This window comes from Vidua chalybeata, chromosome 8 (genome assembly GCF_026979565.1).
Source record: "Vidua chalybeata isolate OUT-0048 chromosome 8, bVidCha1 merged haplotype, whole genome shotgun sequence".
In the NCBI taxonomy this organism is placed as follows: domain Eukaryota; kingdom Metazoa; phylum Chordata; class Aves; order Passeriformes; family Viduidae; genus Vidua; species Vidua chalybeata.
In genome coordinates, this window is record NC_071537.1 from 17,051,529 (window position 1) to 17,072,563 (window position 21,035).

Below are 21,035 nucleotides of genomic sequence, written 5' to 3' on the forward strand. Positions count from 1 at the left end.
TATTGTACTATCACATATTTAAGCTTAACAGTAAATGAGAAGTGTTTGAAGAAATGTTTAATCATCATTAATGATATATTATCAAACTCAAAACTAACAGGTAAATGTAATGTAATTATAAGTAAATAAAAAAACATTCCAAAAACCATTGTCTACCCACCATCTGTTTCTACATTAGGAAAATGTAGGAATATTGAAAAATTGAGAGATACTAGAAAAATAGCAAACATCAGAGATTTCTGACACATATGTATGTTGACATCATAAGATGGAACATGTGTGACCACAGCCTTGCTAAGGGTGTGCTCACTGACAGTCTCAGCTCAGATTTCAGTAACAGACATGTACTCAAGGAAAATTGTCTGCCTCTCTATTCTTTTCATCACAGTGAGAAATGAAATGGTGAGAACAATGCCTGCTTAAAAACCCTTAAGAGTATCAATCAAAAATGCACATTTTCAGGTGAAGTTAAAGTCAAGCTTTCTCTGCAAAGATGTTTTCCTACAAAAATATTCCTTTGCAGTTTTTACCCTCTGTAGTTAAACTGCATGATTTAAAGACTAACCTAGCCAGGAGCTATGTAAAAGAGTCAAGAGGGTTCCATTATCATTTGCTTAACCTTTTTCTGTAGACCCCTTCTGTCAGGCTGCTGGTTTTCTGTAAGCCCCACACAACAGCTTTAAGAGACAAGGGATGTTCACCTTGCATTTCTGATTACTGACAGTAACTACTCCTGCTGTGGCTCCAGCTGCACCATTTGATTTAGCAATTTCTGGCAGCTTTGACAAATTAAAGAGCCACTGTGGCAAAGTGATTGTTGTGGGAGGCAAGCATGGCCCTTCCTTTCCCAGTGACTGCTTGGTACAGGAGCAGCTAGCAAACATTGTGCTGCTCTACAGCCCTTCATTTCCCTATATTTTTCATGTTTCAGCTCTTAGTATTTTGACTTTTTGTGTAAATTAGAGTCTTCTAAACTCTTGCCCTTCTTTTGTGTCACCCCACTCACCTATGTCCCTCTCTGGCACCTCCGTTCTCTACCAGCTGCTTAACATCCCTTTGCTTTCCAGACTGCTTTTCCTGTTCAATCTGTCTCCAGCAACCACCTCCCTCAAATGCATTAACTGAAGTAAACAAAGAACATTTGCTGTTCAGCATAGTGATAGGAGTTAATAAGCTGGGCTGTTACACATTTCATCTTCTTTATCTGGATATATTTTGGATGGAGGGAAAGTTTTATCAGATGTTTGTATGATGCCCAGCCCTGTGACATTGCTTTATGATTAGAAGCCCCGAAGTACTACTGCAAAAAAATTGATTATTAATGTTGCTTTTATTTGGTATTATAGAGAAATCCTTCCTTATAAGTATAAAGTTACACATAATCAAAATAAAACATCCAGATTTATTGAGGAATAATATGGATAAAAAACTGGAAAAAGTATGAACACTTACTACAATCTGTCTTAATGCGCTTCTTATTTTAGTATTATGGCAACAATTAAAAGGCAGGTTGAATTCTGGTTTTGTTTTGGGATTTTTTTAGATATTTGTTTGTTTACTTTGATTCTGGTACAATTCCCTAAATGAACTTTCAGGTAAGCAGTTCTTTTTTTAACCATTTGTAACAATGCTGGAGAGATACTGATTTTATGGAGGTCACAGAAGCAGAATGTGTGCCCTGTTCGTAAAGACGTGCATAATCTGCAAGATTACTTGCTCACCCAAGGAATATTTGCATGGATTCATTGGCCATTCTTTTCAGAAAAACATAAACTTTGTTTTTGTCTAGAGACTGGACAGACACATATTTAAACAGAAAAAAGCTGACAATATAGAGTAACAACCTTAAGATGCTCAATAGAGTTATTTGTATTTAGGAACATAGGGTTGCGGAAAACCTCTTGGGTTGTTTTTAAACAAGCCAAAGTCATAATCATATAATTCTTGATAAATAGACTCTGCTGAAATCAAAACATGCTGTTCTTTTTGAGTTAAATAGCTAACTCGGGGTGCAGAATGGGACAGCTGTTGACTGGAGAAAATAGATTAGATTAGAAATCGTGTTTGCATCCCAAGAGCTGCACAGAATTTAAGTCTTTATTTTCCATGTATTTAAGAACAATTTAGAATTTAGCTGCCTGCCAGAATGCTAGCTGTAGTGCCTACCATGATATGCAATTGCTAGTGGGGAAATATGGGGAAGCAAAAGAGGCTCAAAAAGTGTCTTGTTTTTTCCAAGCAGGAAAAAACCCAAAAAAGAGTACCTCCTTTTCTCCTAACTAGACCAGTCGATAGAGGGTTTGCAGCTGTCTGCATCTTCTGTGCTCATATCAAATACCATGTCCCATTTAAATGTGCTCTAGTGTAAAAGTTAAGGTAAAAGCCAACTTCTGGGAAGGACTATGGTCAGTGGCCAGATATGGTAATCCTTGATCCTTCAAGACATGTAAAATAAATGAACTCTTTCAAAACCTGTAAAATATTTAATCTTATGCTCCACTGTCCCACAGAACATACATATTTTTGTTAGCTAGCTTTTTCCTTCTTCTCTCTTCTATCTTTGATACTCATACCACACCCTTTTTGTTTTTTTCTTTTATTTATAGTTCTTTAGTTTGCTCATTTTTCATTTCATTGAAGATGCAGCAGACAAAGGGAAAAGAAAGCAAGAGAGTATTAAAACAAGAGGTCAACATGAATGTAGCAAGTGCCTAGAAATAATATTTGATGCAATCTGAAGAACAAGAAAGATAGATCTGTCCTAGAGCTATGTGAATAGGGTAAATACAAAAAGATATTAAACTGCCCTAGAGCTAGGTGCATAAGTTAAATGTAGTTATATGCAATTCTGTTACCTTTCACGCATTAATGAATTTTCTCCAGCTGTGCTTAAACTGCTTTATGCTTGTTCATAAAATTCATCTGCACGAATGTTCTTAAAGTGACTTTGAAAGCTGTGTGTGTTGTTGTTCACCAGAGAAGTACAGTTTAAATTCATTGGTGTGTATGAACCTGTTCTGGAAGCGTGTCCTGGCATTCTGGGCACAGAGACTGTCACAGGTTTCTCAGGCCTCTCCCACCCCATTTTCATTATAAAGGCAGCAAATGGTACATACAGTTTATCTATTTGGATGTATATCACATCCAAATAGATAAACTGTATGTCCACAAAGAAAATTCTAGATAAGTCTCCTTCTCATTTTTCTGACATATACCTCTCTGCATTATGGAACAGGTAAAAGTGTAGGATTCTGTGCTTATTTATGCTGGTAATAAATATTTGGGCCAGCTCCGTTGGGATAAACTGCACTGAATCCTTCCATGCAGTTCTGAAAGAAATTGCAAAGACATCTAAACACACAGAGCCATTTTGATTTTGTGTTATCAGGATAGGGTGAAGAATAAGAAAGTAGTGGAGTGGGATGCCCACTATGGTCTGTCTGTTCCTGCTGTGGGACAGCTGTGATACAAACATCACCCTATGCCTGTTTCTCTGGCTGAAGCTGTATCCCTCTGCAAATGGGGCATTTTCAAAAAGCACCCAAACTGTCAGGCACCGTAGGGGGTATTTCTTGAGACAAGGGAGTTGCCAGCACTGTAAATGGAGCAGGTGAACAAGGTAGGAAAAACGCCACCTCTGGTCCCCAGGCAGGCCACAGTGACTGTACCTGCTGTCCTTTGTCATACGAATACTTTGCATCTTCACATTGTTGTGATATCATTATTGAACGAACTACTTCAAAGAAGGAAACCTTTAGGGTGGCAGGAGAGGTGGGCAGAGGGAGCAGTGAGCACTTTGCTGGCCGTGAGCTGTTTAAAAGGTCAGTGGCTCCTGTCGCTGTGCTGGCTGGTTGCTAAGCTGCCGTGGATTTTTGTGCTCCTTTTCCTGGCAAAAGGGACCTTGTGATGAGGTACAAGGTTATGGTAGTGCCTTTTTAGTAACCTCACCCCCTCCTTTCTGCTTGCTGAGTGACTAAGGGAGGTGCTCTTAGGAGCACTTGCTTTCTTTCTAGGCTTCTCAAAAACAGCTGCTGAAATAACTGATAGGTTTTTTATCCTGCCAAATTAAACCTAATGTTTTAACTTGGGGGAACAGAGTCACTGTTTAGTGAGCTGCCAGGGCACATTGGGTAATTAAGGCTTTCTAAGGGATCAGCAGAATTTGTACCATCTTCACCTCACTTACATCTCCTTTGAACTCACAGCAAAACACATTTACTTAGTGCTTGGGTGAAAATTATCTAGCAAAGTATAGAGCTGTTTCATGAGATTATATTTTAACCCTGCTTTCCTTCAGCTGTCTCAAGCAGCAGGAACTTTCATGTACATCTGAGATATGTTATAATAACAGCCAATGCTGCCAGGCCTTACAGTGGAGCAAATATTCAAAAGTAGTCTTATCCTATACCAGAAAGGTTAAGAAAACAATGCAACATTGAGAGCAAACTGGCATTTAGGAAGGGGGAGGACATAATTGCTCAGATAAAGTATGCTTTCTTGCTGTTCAACTTCATTTGCAGAGTCCACAATCTGTACTATCCACCATACAGATAATTAGAAAACAGCACCAGGGTGTAAGCAAATGAAGTTTCCTACCCTCCGAATGAAATTGTCAGGTTGACATAAGTGCTTTTAGACATGTGCAGCAACAAGAAAGGTAATTATTTAACTTGCCTATTAGTTCAGTGGCTGTGAAAGGCACAGCACTCCTTGAAGCAAGTGGGGAGTCAAGGAGATGAAGTTTGCACTAATCTGCTATAGGGAGGCTGGGTGGCCTTTTCCTGTTGGCCAAATATATTTCCAAATAATATGGTTGTTTTCAGTTGCTTGTAACCTCATTAAATGTTTGCTGGCAGGGTTCTGGGAAAATAACAGCAAGTAACCATGTAACCAAACACCTAATCTATGTTTACTTAGCCTGACATGTCATCAAATTTTTCCCAAGTACGTTAATGTACAGCTAAAAATGTGAACTCAACCCTGAGCTGAAGCTTGCCTGGGAAGTTGGGCCAGAGATCTAGGCTGAGGCCATGGCACCCAGCTACCACTGTCAGTGCATTAAAATTAATTAGGGCTCTGGATGTGGAGATTGTTGATTCCTCTGAAAATTTTTGTATATATTTCTGCTTATTGAAGGGTTATTGTTACCCATTCTGGCATTCCTGGAAGTTCCTCCTCCACCCTAAATAATCAAAACTTGAAAAAGAAAACCAAACCAACCAAAAACCAAACAAAACCCACCAAAAAAAACCGCCAAACCCACAAAACCAAAAACAAAACAACCCCCCTTCTTTTCTGTAGAATGGGCAATGAAAGATACTGCTCAGACCCAAAATAAGAAGCTTCTCCTTGCCAAGACTCTGCAGAAGTGCTCAGTATCCCTCTGTGACGGATCATGTGCTTATGCAAACTCCACCTAACTATATTACTTGTGATTGCCAGGAAACTCTTGAGCTAAATGCCTTGAACTTTGTGAGTGCCCTGATAATTCATGGATTCTTATGGGCTATTCAATCTTCCAGGCATTTGAACATAACTTACTGAATGCAGTATATCTACCCCAAGGCCCTTAGTGTTAAATTCAAAATGTGGTGGCCACGTGGTACAAAGCAGTGGTACTGGCTCTGCTTGTTCAAGTGAATTTGGCAGGATAATTTGATGGTAGATTTCACTGACAAATCAGGATATAATCTATTTGTGCCAACGCTACCAAAGATTTTGTTTTGCAAGAGAGTCTTTTGATCCTCTTGTACAGTGCTGTTACAAGATATTATTTCCAGTCTAGTAGGAATTCAACTAAGCTTTCATCGTGTTGTGTTTTTTGTTTGTCATAACTGTTTTCTTCTATTTTGCTCACCTTTGAGTTTGGCAGTGTGTATATGTTTTCTTAAAATAATTCTGGTTTTGGTTTTTGAGCTGCAACTCTGGATATCTCAAGGAGGTCACTGATGAACACTTCTCAAAGGTTCAGATGTGGTGTTTAGGGCTAGTTCTAGAGTGTCTTGCTGTTTTGGGTCAGGAAGCTCTGGGCTTTGCAGAGTCAAGCCTTGAGCATCACCTGTCTGAGCAGCTTCAAGGACCGAGGATGCACACTGTTAACCATGTAACTGCTTTCTTGAATTGCCATTTTAAGTGGCTCTGTAGCCCTCTGACCTGCCATAAAAGGCTTCCTGGGAAGCCTGTGGTTCTTGTCAGTGGGAATCTTGCATACTTAGCATCTGTTGTAGCTAGGTGAGATAGAAGGTATTTGAGCTTTCTCTTCAAGCAAAACTGAAAGACATCCCTGACATTCTGCTTATGTCTTATAAGCCTTTGATCCATCCAGAGGCTAAGGGCTTGCTGGTGATGGCAAAAGCATGGACTGAAATTCAGCACTGACAACCAGCACTGCGTGTTCCTGCACTGAGAAAATCGAGGCACTCATCCCTCGGTCGAGCCCTGCCATTCAGTCACTGATGCAAAAGGACTGAGGGCTGTTGGTCCCCTTAGCAAAGCACATGACTCAGTTCCTCACCTAGGGTCCATCCAGTGGGTGTCATTGGGTCTCCTGCAGTGTCCTGCAGCACCCAGTGTGCATTTAGAGACCATTTTATGGCCTGGATGCAGGCACAGTTTTGATTTAAGTGGTTAGGAGAGGGGGACAGGCTAGCTCTGACCTTCTGTGAACTATTCATGCTCACAAAATTAAGTTGCTGTGTCCTGCTGATTACAGCTTTCATCTGGGGTTTAGCTTCTGAGAATACAGAGGTCATTTTATCATCAGATCTGCTCTGGTTGTGGAGTAAACATTTCCTTCTCGTACAAAGGTGAAAACTGTATTCTCTCAAACAAAACTTGCACTAAATTGTGTACATGGAAGAGTAGCTAGTTTGAGTAGAGATTGCAATTGAAAATACAGTTCAGGCCAGGGATGGCATGGGTAGGGGAGCCTGCTGGAGGTGAATGAGTGACGGGCAGCAGAAAAGTGACTTGCACACGTATGCAGTGACAGGCAGCGGGGAAGAGAGTATTGTGTGCTAGGATACAACTGCTGGACAAATCACCCAAATTATCATGAAAAACATGATACCAGACACTAGCTCAAATTCTGATGGCCCTCTTGGTTCCAACAAATTTTCATGAACTGCATGCGAAAGAAAGCGCTCCCTTTTCTGTGGCAGGGAGAGCTGTGGCAGGATGTCGTGCCCAGCCGTTCAGGTTACAGCGTGTGCAGTGCAGTGTGTCCTGACTGTGGCTGTTTCTCTCCCCAGATGGCCGCAGCCCCATGTGCCGAGCAGCCCCATGTGCCGAGCAGCCCCAGCCCGCGCCGGGCATGAGGGCCGGAGGCAGGCGCTGCCGCTGAGGCGAGGAGCGGAGCGACCGCCATGGCCTCGCGCCGCCGGGCCCGGCGCGCCGGCCCTCCCGACGGCGGCTGGGGATGGATGATTGTTGCTGGCTGCTTCCTCGTCACTATCTGCACCAGGGCCGTGACAAGGTAAAAGCACTGCTGCTTGTCTTGCTGGCCTCTTTGTGGCATTAGCTTTTTTTTTTTTTTTTTTCCCGCCTTGGGAAGAGGGTTTGTTATCTCCCCTATGTCCTGCAGCTGACAGGGTTATTCTGGTTAGGTACAGACTCTCTCCTGCTACATTTTCCAAGGCTTCCTGAAACCCCTAAGGCTGCGGGGGCAACCAAGGGATTATGAGCCCTCTGGCTTTAGTCTTGCCTCCTCTGACAGCTGCTCTAGCTTTCAGCACCCGCTCCTTGATTTCTTACAGAACCAAGGCCTGGGGCAGGTAGGGCTATTTCAGGCTGTGGTGGTTTCGCTGGGGAGGGTGGAATCATGTAGGGTCTCTTTGGGTTCACTGTGTCCCTCTGACCCCACAGCCGTGCTCATTTTTGTCAGTCCCAGTGAATTTGCGTGCCTCCTGAGTCAACGTGAAAATCGTGTAAATACCCCCTTCTCCTACTGCAAGCATTTCAGGTACTGTCCTGCCTCTGAGAAGGTCCAAGCCCTAGAGAAGACACCCCTCTCTGCACCCTTCTGGTATCCAAAATATGCAGAAAATATTTTCTCGAAATAGAAAGAACAGGACTAGACTGCTGCCTCGTATAAGCATAACGCAATCTGGGATGAGATTGCTTTCACAGTGACTTTGCACAGTGGCTTTCACAGTTGACTGGAGATAGAGGAGCCTGGTGTGTGTGAACATGGACAATTTAGCTATATTAAGCAGAGAGATATGCACCCTGGTAAGTGAGGAAAACTGAAAGAGTATCTTGTTGGACAGTCAGTATAATGTAAATACAGTGTTTCCTACCTAAAGTTCTTGTTTCTTTTAAAATAAAGCTCACAGATTTAAGGTCTTGGAGTCAACAGCACAGAAGGGGATAGAAACACTTATACAGTGTTAGTTAATACATACAAATGTACCAATTCCATAAGAATAGCAGAGATTTCCTAGTGGATTTAATTCCTTGTTTGTGTGTGCAATGTGTTACATGCAGAAAATCATCTAATGGCTGGCACACATCAGACTATATAGAAGAGTGAAGTATGTGCAAGAAAAAAAGCTGAAGAAAGTGGTCATTCATTCATTTGGGAAAGAGAGAGGGGGAAAACGCATCTCTTGTTGATACAGAAAAGAAAATAAATTATGCAGCCTTTTAATCTGTTCCTCTGCAGGGACATGTTGAACAGTAACACTTGTTCAACTCAAGTTGAGCAAAGTAACCTCTCCTGGAAGCACATTATTAAACTGCTGTAAGGTCTACAGGCTCCTGCTGTGTTTTGATTCTCTATTTGAGAGGAGTTCCTTTGCACTTTTCCATTCATGAACACGTAGCTGCAGGTGGGGTTTGCTCTGTAGGTATTACATTGATCTACCCTCACAGCTTGTGTGGGTGTGGGATAGCCAGCAACAAGGTCAGTGAAGAACTGTGAAGCCAGGGAAGCAACATCATCATATAGGCTATAAGTTGTTGGGCAGAATTAGCATTTCAATTTCCTTTTAGTTCAAAATACTATGAGTCATAAAAACTCTAGCAGCAGATACCCCAGCAAGAAGCATGTGATATTATAGTGTTCACAACCACAATTTTGATTTACCCGGGAGCTGGTGAGGGCCTTCAAGTGGATACTTTTTATACCTGAAGAGTGAGAACAGTGTTTTCTGTGAAACAAATATTCCATGTTTAACAGACTGGTGTTTATTTTTTCTGTCCTAGGTGCATCTCCATTTTTTTTGTGGAGTTCCAGGCATACTTTGGGCAGGATTATGCCAGAACTGCTTGGATCCACTCCATTGTCGACTGTGCTACGATGCTTTGTGGTGTGTATTACCCTTTTAAGAGTAATGCTGCTACTTTTGCATCAGCTCCATCTGTTTTTAGCATGCTTACAAGTTGGTGGATTTGGCTGGGAAAGAGTGATACTGTGGGATCTCTGGGGTATGGTATATCCAAGCTGCTTTCCCCAACACATGTCTTCATACTAAAGAAAAGAAGCAGAACTTTGTTTTGTGAAGTGATCTAGTTTTTCAGAAATGTACTTTTATTGAGGTCTATTGGGACACCTCATGTTTGAGAGCTATTAACTGAGCAATTGTTTCTTTTGCCTTTTGATTGGAGTTGTATTTGAGATGTAGCACAGGATGTACATCTTGCCTCCAGATCAAGTCACAACCATCCTCCTTTTATCAAAAGTGTATATTTACAAATAGTCTTCTCTCTTAAAAGAAAATTGGCTATTATTAAAAATCATGTGCATCAACGTAGCAGTTGTACTGAATTTCTCATGGGTTTGCTTTAAAGCTGTACAGCTTGGTGAAAATCCATGCCCTAGTCCTGTAGAAGAGGTTAATCCATAAGAATTGCTAGAAAGGCAGAGGGGCACAGCTAGAATGAGATGCAACAACTCACCTGTGACTGCCCAGTTATATGCTGGGGAAAAGAGAGAAATAAGGGTAACCTTGCCCTGGCATTGCAGGTAGTAGAAGGGGAGGGGGTTGGTGATGACTTCCCATGGTAGAAGCAGGGTGATCTGGAAGACATTGGTGTTGGGAGAAGTGCAGGAGAAGGGTAGCAGCCCTAGAGATTGTCCAAAAGTTGTGAGACCTCTCCTGTTTGGGTCTAACCCATAGCCCACAAGGCCAGGGAGTTGTGAGGAAGGACACCTAAAGTTACTGAGGGCTGAAGTGCAAATTCCAGCACTTTTAGCCTGTGGGGAAAAGTCTGAGTTTTGTTAGCATGGAGTAATGAACAGTGTGGGCTGTTCCTGTGGCCTGTCTTGACCCCTTGACACTGCAGATTAGCTGTGTTCCATAATGACTTTGAGCTACAGAAATAGCTGCTGAGAAAGCTACTATAAGTGTCAGGTTTATCCTGACTTTCAGGAGAATTACTTTTAGAAGTTTTTTTCTTTATATTTGGTGCTCATGCCATTGTGACAGGGTTATGTTGGAACACCACCCTTTAGCTGCACTACTATTTTCTCCTGCTTCCTCCTGCTTCCTTTTCTTTTATAACTGTTGCAGTGAACTGTGTGTGAGGACCTGCCATTAACTACCAGCTGTATTTGTTTCTTTGAAGCCCCGCTTGGGAGTTTAATCAGTAATCATGTATCCTGCCAAGTTGGTATCATGCTAGGAGGTCTGCTTGCATCTACTGGACTAATTCTGAGTTCATTTGCCACCAGTCTGGAACATCTCTACTTATCATTAGGAGTCCTCACAGGTACGATGCATTCAGCCCCTTTGTTGCTGCCAGAACACAAGACAGGAACACTAAAAATGATGGGTGATCTCTCCTCCCTGTCATATTGATACTGCACTGGTCAAATAGAGATACTCAGACCTGTTCCCATGATTGTAGACAAGAGGCTGTGCCAGTGAGAGCTTCAGCAGTGACTGATGTCATATCACACAAATACAGCACCCTGCAGAAGCAATTCTTACCTTCTATTAGAGAGAGGGCTGTTGATAAAGTTCTGGAATTATGGGAGGTCAGGAAGGACTGCTGTTGCTGTTGGTATACATGAAAAGGTTTCCCTGTTTTGTCTGGGATTTGGGAGGAGTTTGTTATAGCAGAAGTTCTAAATTGCCCTAATATATTTGCATATCTGGGAAAAAAGTTTAAATCAAAACATAAATGTAAGTAAGAGATAGAGGAGCTCTTGGTGCATACCAGGCACCTCAGCTGTATGCCTTTTGTCTGCATTACATTCCAGTTGAACAGCAAAAAAATTGCTGGTTGGTAGTCTTACTGTAGCAGCTCCTCCATTTTTGCTCAGGTATGGTGAAAACAAATCTTTGCTCAGTCCTATCTGCCTGTGTTTGTTGTGCACAGAGGAACTTGAGAGGGGCCTGTGGTCACACTGACATTCCTTCCTCATTAATACTGACCTGGTAGCCACGGTGATATAAGACCTTGTACTTGGTCCCCTGGAGTTTAGTAACGAGTTGGTGGAATTACTGCAGTTCACATGCTGCCAACAGCTTATTTGTTCAAAAAAAAAAAACAAAAAACAACAAAAAAAAAACCAAAAACCAAAAAAACCAAAAAAAACCTACCTTATTTTAGTGCATGCTGCTCCTGTATTGCAATGTTAATCTTTGACAAAATGTGTTCATAACAAATAAAAAGGCTTCTTGTAACTCGAGGGACTGTGCTACAAACCATGCTAATACCTCTGAGGCTTCCTTAGTGGGAGCTGCTGTGAATACCAAGGTGGAAAGGCAGTTATAACCTGTACATGGAGTAGTAAAGAACCAAGTTCATTACAAGCAGTGAACTTTTAGCCTGTGGGGACTGATTAACAGAGAGGTGAACTGTTGGTAGAGGCTAGATGTGGTGCCCCCAACCCAGAGAGCAGATGGGACCACAACAAGTGAATGTCTAAATCCATAGAAGCAGCAGGACTTGAAACCAAAGAGTGAAGCAGAGGTGAGATTGGGGAGTGTCAATAAGTAGCAGAGTTCCTTCTAAGAGGCATGAAAATGTTTTCAGCCCTAAGCTATCCACTTTTCACAGGACATTTGTTGGTTTTTTTGAGACCTATTTCCCCCTGCCAACTCACTGAAAAATAAATGGTGTGTATGCCTAATAAAGCATTATTTTCATAGTTCTTGAGTGATGATGTCTAGCTCAGGGCTGCTCTGCTGGCTCTGCTGCCTGTACAGGTCCAACCCCAGCTCTGTGCCCTGCTTGTCCCCTCACCTCCTGAGGAGTGCCAGACTGGGCACCCGCTGCCCAGAGTCCCTCTAATCCTCTTATTCCATCCTGGCAGGTTTAGTGCCTGCCCCACACAGTGTGGCCTTTGAGGAGGATGTGGCAAGCCGGTTATGGCACTGGGGACTGTTTTATCCTCTAGCAGCAAGTTCTGCCAAAGGCACTGGGGATTGTTTACCCTCAATGTAGGACATGCTCCAAAACCTTAGTCAGGAACTAATTTCTATTACTGATTCAGAAATACGTATTTTAGTGTTAGGGCAACCACTTGATGATTAAAACCTGCTCTCTGGTTCTGCAGCAGAGACCACAATCTTTTTCTCCATCCAAGAGATGAATCTTATTTGTTTACTCAACTGGATCTGGCTTTCTGAGGCTTTCCTCCCCTCTTTACTTGTAGACAGGGATTTAAAATGGTCAGGACTCCAAGCAGCTGTTGCAAGGAGTTTGTTTAGTGGACCAAGAGAGGTTTTTTGTAGAATGTTAGTAACAGAGACAGGCTCTTTTTACTGTGTTTCAGAGACCTGAAAATTAATGTTCAGGGTTGCAACAGACCCAAAAACAAAGTGGTGCCTCATCAGGACAGCATGTCCAGTGCCAGCATTGGTGCAGACCCTAGGGCAAGACCTCATCTTGTATGCAGGAGAGGCTGGCACACCAGTTCTCTCATGTTTATTGATCATCAATGTTCTTGTTATGAAGTGAACCCCATCACTTCTGTCTGAGTCTTATTATTGTGGATTAATGGTCATCAGGTTTGTCAAGTCAGTGACCCTGCCAGTGGAAGAAATACATCATCCTAGTTTCTCATCACACTCAGACTGGGCTGCGTGATACAGAATCAGAAAAAGCTTTCTATTCATTTGTACTAATGAAAATACATTATGTGGTTTGATTTAATATGTTCCATATGTCATGCTTAGTATTAAGCCATCTGTACTTTGCTTTCTCTTCTAGGACTTGGGTTTGCACTTTGTTATTCTCCAGCCATTGCAATGGTGGGCAAATACTTCAACAAAAGGAAAGCACTGGCATATGGAATAGCCATGTCAGGAAGTGGAATTGGTACCTTCATCCTGGCCCCTGTGGTCCAGCTCTTAATTGAGCAGTTTTCCTGGCGAGGAGCTTTGCTCATCCTGGGAGGTTTTGTTTTAAACCTCTGTGTCTGTGGTGCCTTGATGCGGCCTATTTCTCTTAAGGAGGATTGTAAAACTGCTTCCGAGTTGCCTGAACAGAATTATGTCCCTGAAACAGAGAAACAAGACTTAAAGCGAATGTCCATCTGTTCACCTTTAATCAAATTATGGCCTCATGAATGTTTATGCTACTGTTCATGGAAGGAATATGACTTCTTGCTGATGCCAGGCTTCATGGTGCTGGCGCTGTCAATTTTATTTATGGCATATGGCTGCAGCCCTCTTTTTGTCTACCTAGTGCCTTATGCTTTGAGTGTTGGAGTGAGTCATCACCAGGCTGCCTTCCTCATGTCCATACTTGGTGTCATAGACATCGTTGGTAATATCACCTTTGGATGGCTCACAGACAGAAGGTAAGGGCTTCTGGCTGATCAAGTGTAAGCTTTAGCTGGTGGGAGGCTGGATACAAGCAAGGTATAACACATATAAAAGTTAACATTATGTACTCTTTCTGTAGCATGTGTAACTTAAAAAACCCAATAACACACTCTAACTTTCAGGAATGCTTACTGTTTAATCTTTTTATCTCTTGAATTTGTTCAATTCTGCTGGTTTAATACATTTTTCCTGAAAAAATGAAGTGTTTGTATGTTTGATAGTGGAAATGTAACCCCCTGCCTGAGATATGTTGAGCATGATTCTCCGTATCTATTTCCAAGGGGATTTCAGCCTTCTTCCTCTGCCTTTCCATCTCTTTTGTGCTGCTGGGGAGGCACAGAAGTTATGAAAGAGGGTCCAGGGTCTGGCCCAATATTGTTAGGCACATGCTAGGAAGGACTAACTGAAAATTCTTATACATTTTCCAGTATATAAGAACTCACCTTGCTTTGTGAACTCAGCTCACGCCAAACATCAGTGTACAGCATCTGTAGCATCAGTAGATACTGGCCAAATTAGCAAGGATTTGGACTCTAAAAGGATGCATTCTTTGCACTTACTCAGTTTGTGGGAAAAATCAATTACTGTCTTTGTGGAGCAGGAAGGAAGGGAATTGCCATCTCACTTAGCTCACAATAACTCACATTTAAGGGTTGACAGGAAAGTTGACTGCTAAGAGAGGTACACTGCCATATTTTATGCATAATACTGGGAGCACCTTGCTGAGCTGGGATGTAAAGCCCAATGAAATACTGCTTTGAGCACTGAAACTTCAAGGGACAGCAAAATCCTGGCAGCAGCATTCTGTCACTAGGATCATCCTGAAGAGCACTGCAGGCAGCAGAGTTGCTGCTGGCCTGATGTTTCTGCAGCTGTAGGTGGGCAACTTTCCCGACCTCGGCTCATCTGTTGAGTGAAGACTTGTGTAAGGCAATTGACTTAAATTTGACCTATAGAAAAGAGAGAGAGACTGAAGCACTGCATGCCAGGGCATAGAAGCTGAAATGCTGGTTTCAGTGATAATATTATTCTTTTCTGTTTTGAAATTTGCAGGTGCCTGAAGAAATATCGGTACTTTTGCTACCTCTTTGCTGTGGGAATGGATGGCCTCTCTTGTCTTTTCCTGCCAGTTCTCCAAAGCTTCCCCTTGCTTGTGCCTTTCTCATTTACCTTTGGCTACTTTGATGGAGCCTATGTAACGCTGATCCCTGTTGTGACAGCAGATGTAGTGGGAACTCCTTTGTTATCATCAGCACTGGGTGTTGTGTATTTTCTTCATGCCATACCATATCTAGTGAGCCCACCTGTGGCAGGTCAGTTTTGGCAAATGACTTTCTTATAACCTTATCAGTACTTCAGACTTACCTATTTCTGTGATGTAAAAGGGGAGGAAGGATAGCAAACGCATAGTAAATGTGAAGGCAGCCTCTGGGTAAAGGAATAACACACCTGGACATTCATAAGTCTTTAGATCTCCCATCCTGGTCTTGGTGGGAAAATTTCTACATATAGAGTGAGATGAAATTTAAAAAACAAACCAGTATGAAATGGGCTTCTAAGAGCTGTTACATCACCATTTCACGTAGTTTAGAAACTGTGCAAGTAGAAGGAGTACAAGATTTCACTGTGAAATGACATGATTTTGTAAAATCTAAATCTCGCTAAAGAGAGTTCCATTCCAAGGTGTTTTTTGTGGGTTTTTTTTTTTTTTGTTTGTTTTTTTTTTTTTTTTTGTTTAGTCTCTACATTTCTTTGAACAGGTGGGTGAGTGTTTGGTCATAAACTCATACCTGTAATATCTAACCATCATTTTTCCCATCTGTACCATTACAGTGAAACAAGGATGAGAGCTGTACCCTTATTATTCTTGAGAAAGCACTTGACACAGTTTTTAATACTGTGGAAGGACTGAGATCTTTTTCAAACAACCAAGTATATATATCTTGCATATTTTGTCTGATGTTTACATCAATTCCCAATTAATCACTGCTCATGAAGCTTTTAATTTAATTTTCCATAGCAAAAATTATTGCCAAATAGAATTGTTTTGAGTGAAGCATGAGCCTGGCCACAGTTTAATAAATGTTTCTGCATTAAGATCTTAGAGCTCTCTAAACCTTCTAAAGACTGCCAGTTAAATCCAGGCAGTTGGATGATGTTTATTTAGTAGTGTGGTGATGACTGCTCTGCCTTTTCTTGTGGATTTGACCTCCAAACAAAAGTATATAAAGGTATTATTTGCCTGCTGAGAATAAATCCCTCTCTGCCCCAGGATGTAAAAGTACAGTGATGGTGATGTAAATCTGTATTTTCTGATTGTATTTATATATGATAACTCCAGAAGTTTATAACTGGGTAACAGGATTTGTAAATTATCCATGAGAATACTGGTGGACCTCTAAATTTTTTTTTCCCCTACAGGTTGGCTTGTGGACACAACTGGCAGCTATACTGCATCATTTCTCCTGTGTGGATTTTCTATGATATTTAGTTCAGCACTATTGTGCTTTGCAAGACTAGCAAAGAAAATCAAAAGAACACATTTGCCATCCCTCACTGGTAACACAGCCTTGAAACAGCACATCTGGACAAATGGAGCAATAGCTTATTCTGTCACAGCAGAATTAGACCAAAGGGATGTTGAATTTTTGGCTGTGGATACAAACAGCTTCAGCAACAGGTGACAGGGGCTGTTGAGATTCAGTAGGGCACAGCCTGAGACAGACGTGGCTCAGTGGTGTTACACTGTTGGAGATACTTCCCCTGAGAAACAAGACCTCTCTCTATTAGATTGTTCTGTCGTGTTTTAGTTGGCTTAAATCTACATACAGCAACAGTAATGCCAAGTTAATGCAGTAATAGAAGAAAGCTAGACTGAAAATAGAGTTTGTAGATACAAGTGTTCACAGATTTTTTGAAATGCAATGTTGTCTCCACAGGGATCAGTCACCAAAATTGAACAATAACATTTACATTTAAAAATATTATTAATAACACAAGCTTTTTCATTTTGTGGTTTAGTATGTTTCAATGGACTAATTACACACACCATGAAAAAAACTCTGCATTTATCAGTCTGCATGAAACTCTTTGCAAATGAGTGTTTCAAATCCCAAAGTCATCTGTTTGTTTTGCTTTTTTGTTTTTGTTTGTTTGGTTGGTTGGTTTTTGTTTTATTTTGGGTTTTTTTGGTTTTGGTTTTTTTTTTTTTTTAGAAAATTTGGCAGGAAACTGATTTATTGAAGTTACCTCTGGAGCAGCTTTAATTTTTACAACGTGCCTGAATTTTGTACATACATTGCAATTTAATTTCAAATATGGTTTTAGACCTGCTTTCCTACACAATCTATATCAAATTTTACTTTTTGTCTTTTTTCTTCTGGATACCTTTAAAACTTGAACTTCTAAACACTGACATTCTGGGTATGATCTTTCAGCTGATCCTTGTCTTAGAGGGTGGAATATGTGCTGTGGTGGCTCTACTTATCTGAAGAGGAGTAAATTTGTGCCATGGGACCAGGCATGCTGATAGACAAATGTGCTTTAACTGCATTCGTTGGAAGAAGCCCAAAGGCAGTCCAAGAGACCTGAGAGGCTCCTGTGTAAAATCAGCACCTATTAGAGAACTTTAGAGTTCGTGCAACCAGATGGCTGAGAAATTGCTCACCCCACAGGCTGATTGTGGAGAGGATGTTGGCAGAATTGTTTCTGTGTATTGCAGTGGCAAGTCTGTCTCTTTTCAGACCCAGAAGCTGCGTCTTCAGGTGGTGCAAATTGCTCATTTGTACCATGTGAAGAGCTGTCAGGTCACTTCTCCTTGATGGCCAGAACACAAGAGCTGTGACTTGCTGACACTTTCCTGCTGCTTGTGTGAGGAATATACTCCAGTTGGCTGCTTCACAGGTGCTAGGGAGTGAATGTAGCTCGGAGTAACTTACTGATGTGATGGTCTAATAAATACTGTGATTTTCTACATTTCCAGAGTGAAAACACTGTCAGCAATGGAAAACTTCACATTCCACAATACAAACAGTTTCGGTGTTTTAATGCTGTATCAAGCTGTATTCTGTTCATTAACAAATTGATCAGAGTCCAAGTAATTTTCACTTACACTGAACTAGCAGTTCCGTTAGTCTGCAGTGTGTTCAGTGGCTGCTCATGGTGTCCTTTTCCACCCTGTGCCTTGGAAGTGAAAGCAACATAGACTGATCTTCATCAATTTGATTTAGACCAAGGGTACAGCCATAGGAGTATAATGTATTTATATATATACATACACACATATATATATATGAATAGCATGTGTATCAAGTAGTTTTATTATCCAAGTGTATTTCAAATATAACATATTAAAATTGTTTGTGTTTAAATGAAGCCTTTCTTGCTGTCCTGCTTCAGGAATGTAGTCAGAGCCAGTAGCATGCTCTATGTGCACAGACCATAGAATAAGCAAGAGCAGTGCAAAATCTTCTTAAAGCCAATGATATAACTTTTCCTCAGCTCAGCATGAAAATTGAGTCTTGGTTCCCAATTTAGTTTTTAACATATATTCGTAAAAAAAGCCAAAAATTATCCATGGGTGTTTCTTAATGAGTTAGGAAAGATATACATATTTGGAAAAAAATTTAATTAGTTTTATTAATTAGTACTGATGAAGACAATGGTTTAGATCTTAATACAATATTTTAATATTTTAAAAAGTAGAGAATAGTGTGGTCAACCAAAAATATAATTTTTTAAACAAGTTATAAATTACCACTGTAAATAAATTTACAAAAATTTAATTACTTTGTTTGCCACATCACAACATGTTACCTGTTGTTCATGTCAGAACTGCATATTGTAAAAGCCTGTTGGAATAATGCTATATGCATTTTTATCATAGCAAATTATACTGTGTAATACATGATTAGTATTTTTTTATTATTTCAACTTTTTTTTTCATAGGCTTTTCCCTTTATGGTTTTTAAGCAGTACTTATTGTTTTAAATATCTTATTTAGCAGCAAACATTCAACTGGTTTTATCCACAGACCTTTTGTAGAAAATGGTAAAATTCTTTCAGGACTTTCCAATACTGTTTCTGCTCTGACTTAAGTCAATGGAGAAAAGCTTATATACTGCAATAAAGACTTCTGTGTATAGAGCACACTGTGAAATATCAGCCCTGTCATGAATGCTCCCACTAAGAAACAGAAGGAAAGAAGCAAAGCAGGAGATGACCTGCAAGTGGAAGAAATGGGAATACAATCCAGGCTGGTGAAGCCTCAGGCCAAACTTCTAGCTCCTGCTCCACAGAACCCAGGCTGAACAGATCACCTTCATCCTGCCATGTGAAATATTTCAGGCAGCACATTATAGAAATCTCTGGCTCATAATAGTTTTAAAGAATGATTTATGGTATCAGCAATATTTTTTTTTCTGAGATCATAATATTCAGGCTGTCCTCCATGGAGGACATTTCCTGGCATGGCTTAGTATGAGAATAAGTCAAGATACCGAGCTAGCTGTGAATGATTTGCCAGATGAACACTGCATGTTTGAGGATTTAAGGGTCTTTTCCACCCTTAATGATCCTGTAATTCGATGTTCCCACCAGCCCTGATGGACACAGGCATTGATGGATATGAACTCAGCTGGAGCACTGCATGCTGAGCCTGTCCAGCTTCCCAGGACAGCGTGGTGGGATAACAGGGTTTGGGGTAACATCTGTCCAACACAGATTCTACCTCAGATGGATCCTACCTGGGATTATGCTCTGTTCTGTGCAGTGGATAGAAGTTCAGTGTAAGTAAGTGAAATTGCTTATAGCTGCTGAAGTTATCCCATGTGTCTCCATTCCATGAGGTTTGAAATGGTGAAATAATAATTATTTTGAAATTATTTATATTCTAGTGATAATCTGGAACATTTAATAAATTATACCTTGGAAAGTTGTGTGAAAACAGCATTGGAAAAGTCAAGTACCTTCTGCTGAAAAATAACCCTTTTTTCAGAGGAAGTATTCCTGAAACATTCCTGTCAGCTTGGATAATAATTTATCTCCTGAAAGATAAAGCCTGTGTTACTATATGGTGAATGTATTTTACATTGTCATACATTATTGCTTTGTAAAGTGTTACAAATTTATGTGAGAAGGAAGAGCTTGTTTAACTTAAACTGTAACATGACTTCATGGCCAGCATAGCAAAGTGCTTAGTTTGCCTCAATAAATAATATCTTCTTAGTGATTATTCTGGTATATTTCAGTAAAATTTTCTATATACTTTAGAGAAGGTTCTTGTGAGTCATAAATTTATACTTCCTGAAGGGTTGTTTTCACTCATTTTTTCCCTACACTGCTAGCATCAGCTTCAGTGATGTATTCATACTTGGGTGTGAATTAATTAACAGGTATGTTCATCCTCTGTGCAGTTCTAGTTTTGCCCAAACAACCCACATATTTCTCCAAAATGTGTGTGCTATTTTCTCTACCTCCCAAAGCTCCAACGCACCCTGCTCCCCATGTTAGCATGCCAGGCAATGCAGCAGCACCACCCTGTGGGAAATAACGTTTTTCCTCATTTATAAGACAGGCAAAGCCCAGAAGGCTGGATATCTGGGAGCATCCCCAGGCACCTGTGGTCCAGAGCAGTCCTGCAGAGTGCAAAGAAGGTGAGGCACAACAAATACACTTTTTGCATTACTGTGTCTCACAGTTTCTTCACTGTGCAGATCGAGCTGCTATGACTCTTCATAAAAATGCAGGCTCACATATTTTTCCAAAATAATTTGCAGCTTATCTTTATTTCTTCAAGGTTCTTTTTTCAGGAGATGTGCTGGTGGCAGTGTAGAGGGGAGAATGGATGTGTCACCACCAAGAGGTGGCTTGCACCACCTCTTCCTCAAATTCTTCCCTGCTGTCCTCCACTCTCTATGTGCTCAGTGGAGTTTAGATAGCACTGATGCTGAGCTTAGAAGCCCTCAAGATTTACAAAGGCAGTGAGGTCATCTAACACACCTTTTTGTCCCCATAGCTGAGCACACCAACATCCTGTCACCAGTTCCTGACTTTGCCCCCACTGTTGTTCCAGCCAGCTTTCAGTAGTGGTCTGTCAGAACTGTTCCCAGTCCTGCCTGTTCTCCCTCTCCACCGCTCCTTCCCTACGTAGGGTTGCCTTTGTATGTAAGAGAGAAGCTGGCAGGTGGCTGGGAAAACTAGGGTGGATTTTACTCCAGCTGTTTCTTAGGAAGAGGTTGTTTGCAATTATGTACACCT

At 41.0% G+C, this 21,035-nt stretch overlaps 1 protein-coding gene across 1 annotated transcript; it reads left to right on the forward strand.

The window, feature by feature from the left end:
- Positions 1 to 7,256: 7,256 nt before the first annotated feature.
- Positions 7,257 to 18,152, forward strand: SLC16A12 (solute carrier family 16 member 12). Its single transcript, XM_053949771.1, has 6 exons — positions 7,257 to 7,474; positions 9,205 to 9,308; positions 10,567 to 10,710; positions 13,162 to 13,753; positions 14,832 to 15,091; positions 16,200 to 18,152. Exons 1-6 carry the CDS (start codon positions 7,365 to 7,367, stop codon positions 16,460 to 16,462), a joined length of 1,473 nt encoding a protein of 490 aa, XP_053805746.1. The 5' UTR covers positions 7,257 to 7,364; the 3' UTR covers positions 16,463 to 18,152.
- Positions 18,153 to 21,035: the final 2,883 nt, after the last annotated feature.

Bases quoted from the DNA above. Each gene is read 5' to 3' on its own strand.
- SLC16A12 (XM_053949771.1), top strand. From the start codon at position 7,365: ATGGCCTCGCGCCGCCGGGCCCGGCGCGCCGGCCCTCCCGACGGCGGC. The intron at 7,475-9,204 runs GTAAAAGCACTG...TTTCTGTCCTAG, and splicing joins TGCACCAGGGCCGTGACAAG to GTGCATCTCCATTTTTTTTG. The intron at 10,711-13,161 runs GTACGATGCATT...TTTCTCTTCTAG, and splicing joins ATCATTAGGAGTCCTCACAG to GACTTGGGTTTGCACTTTGT.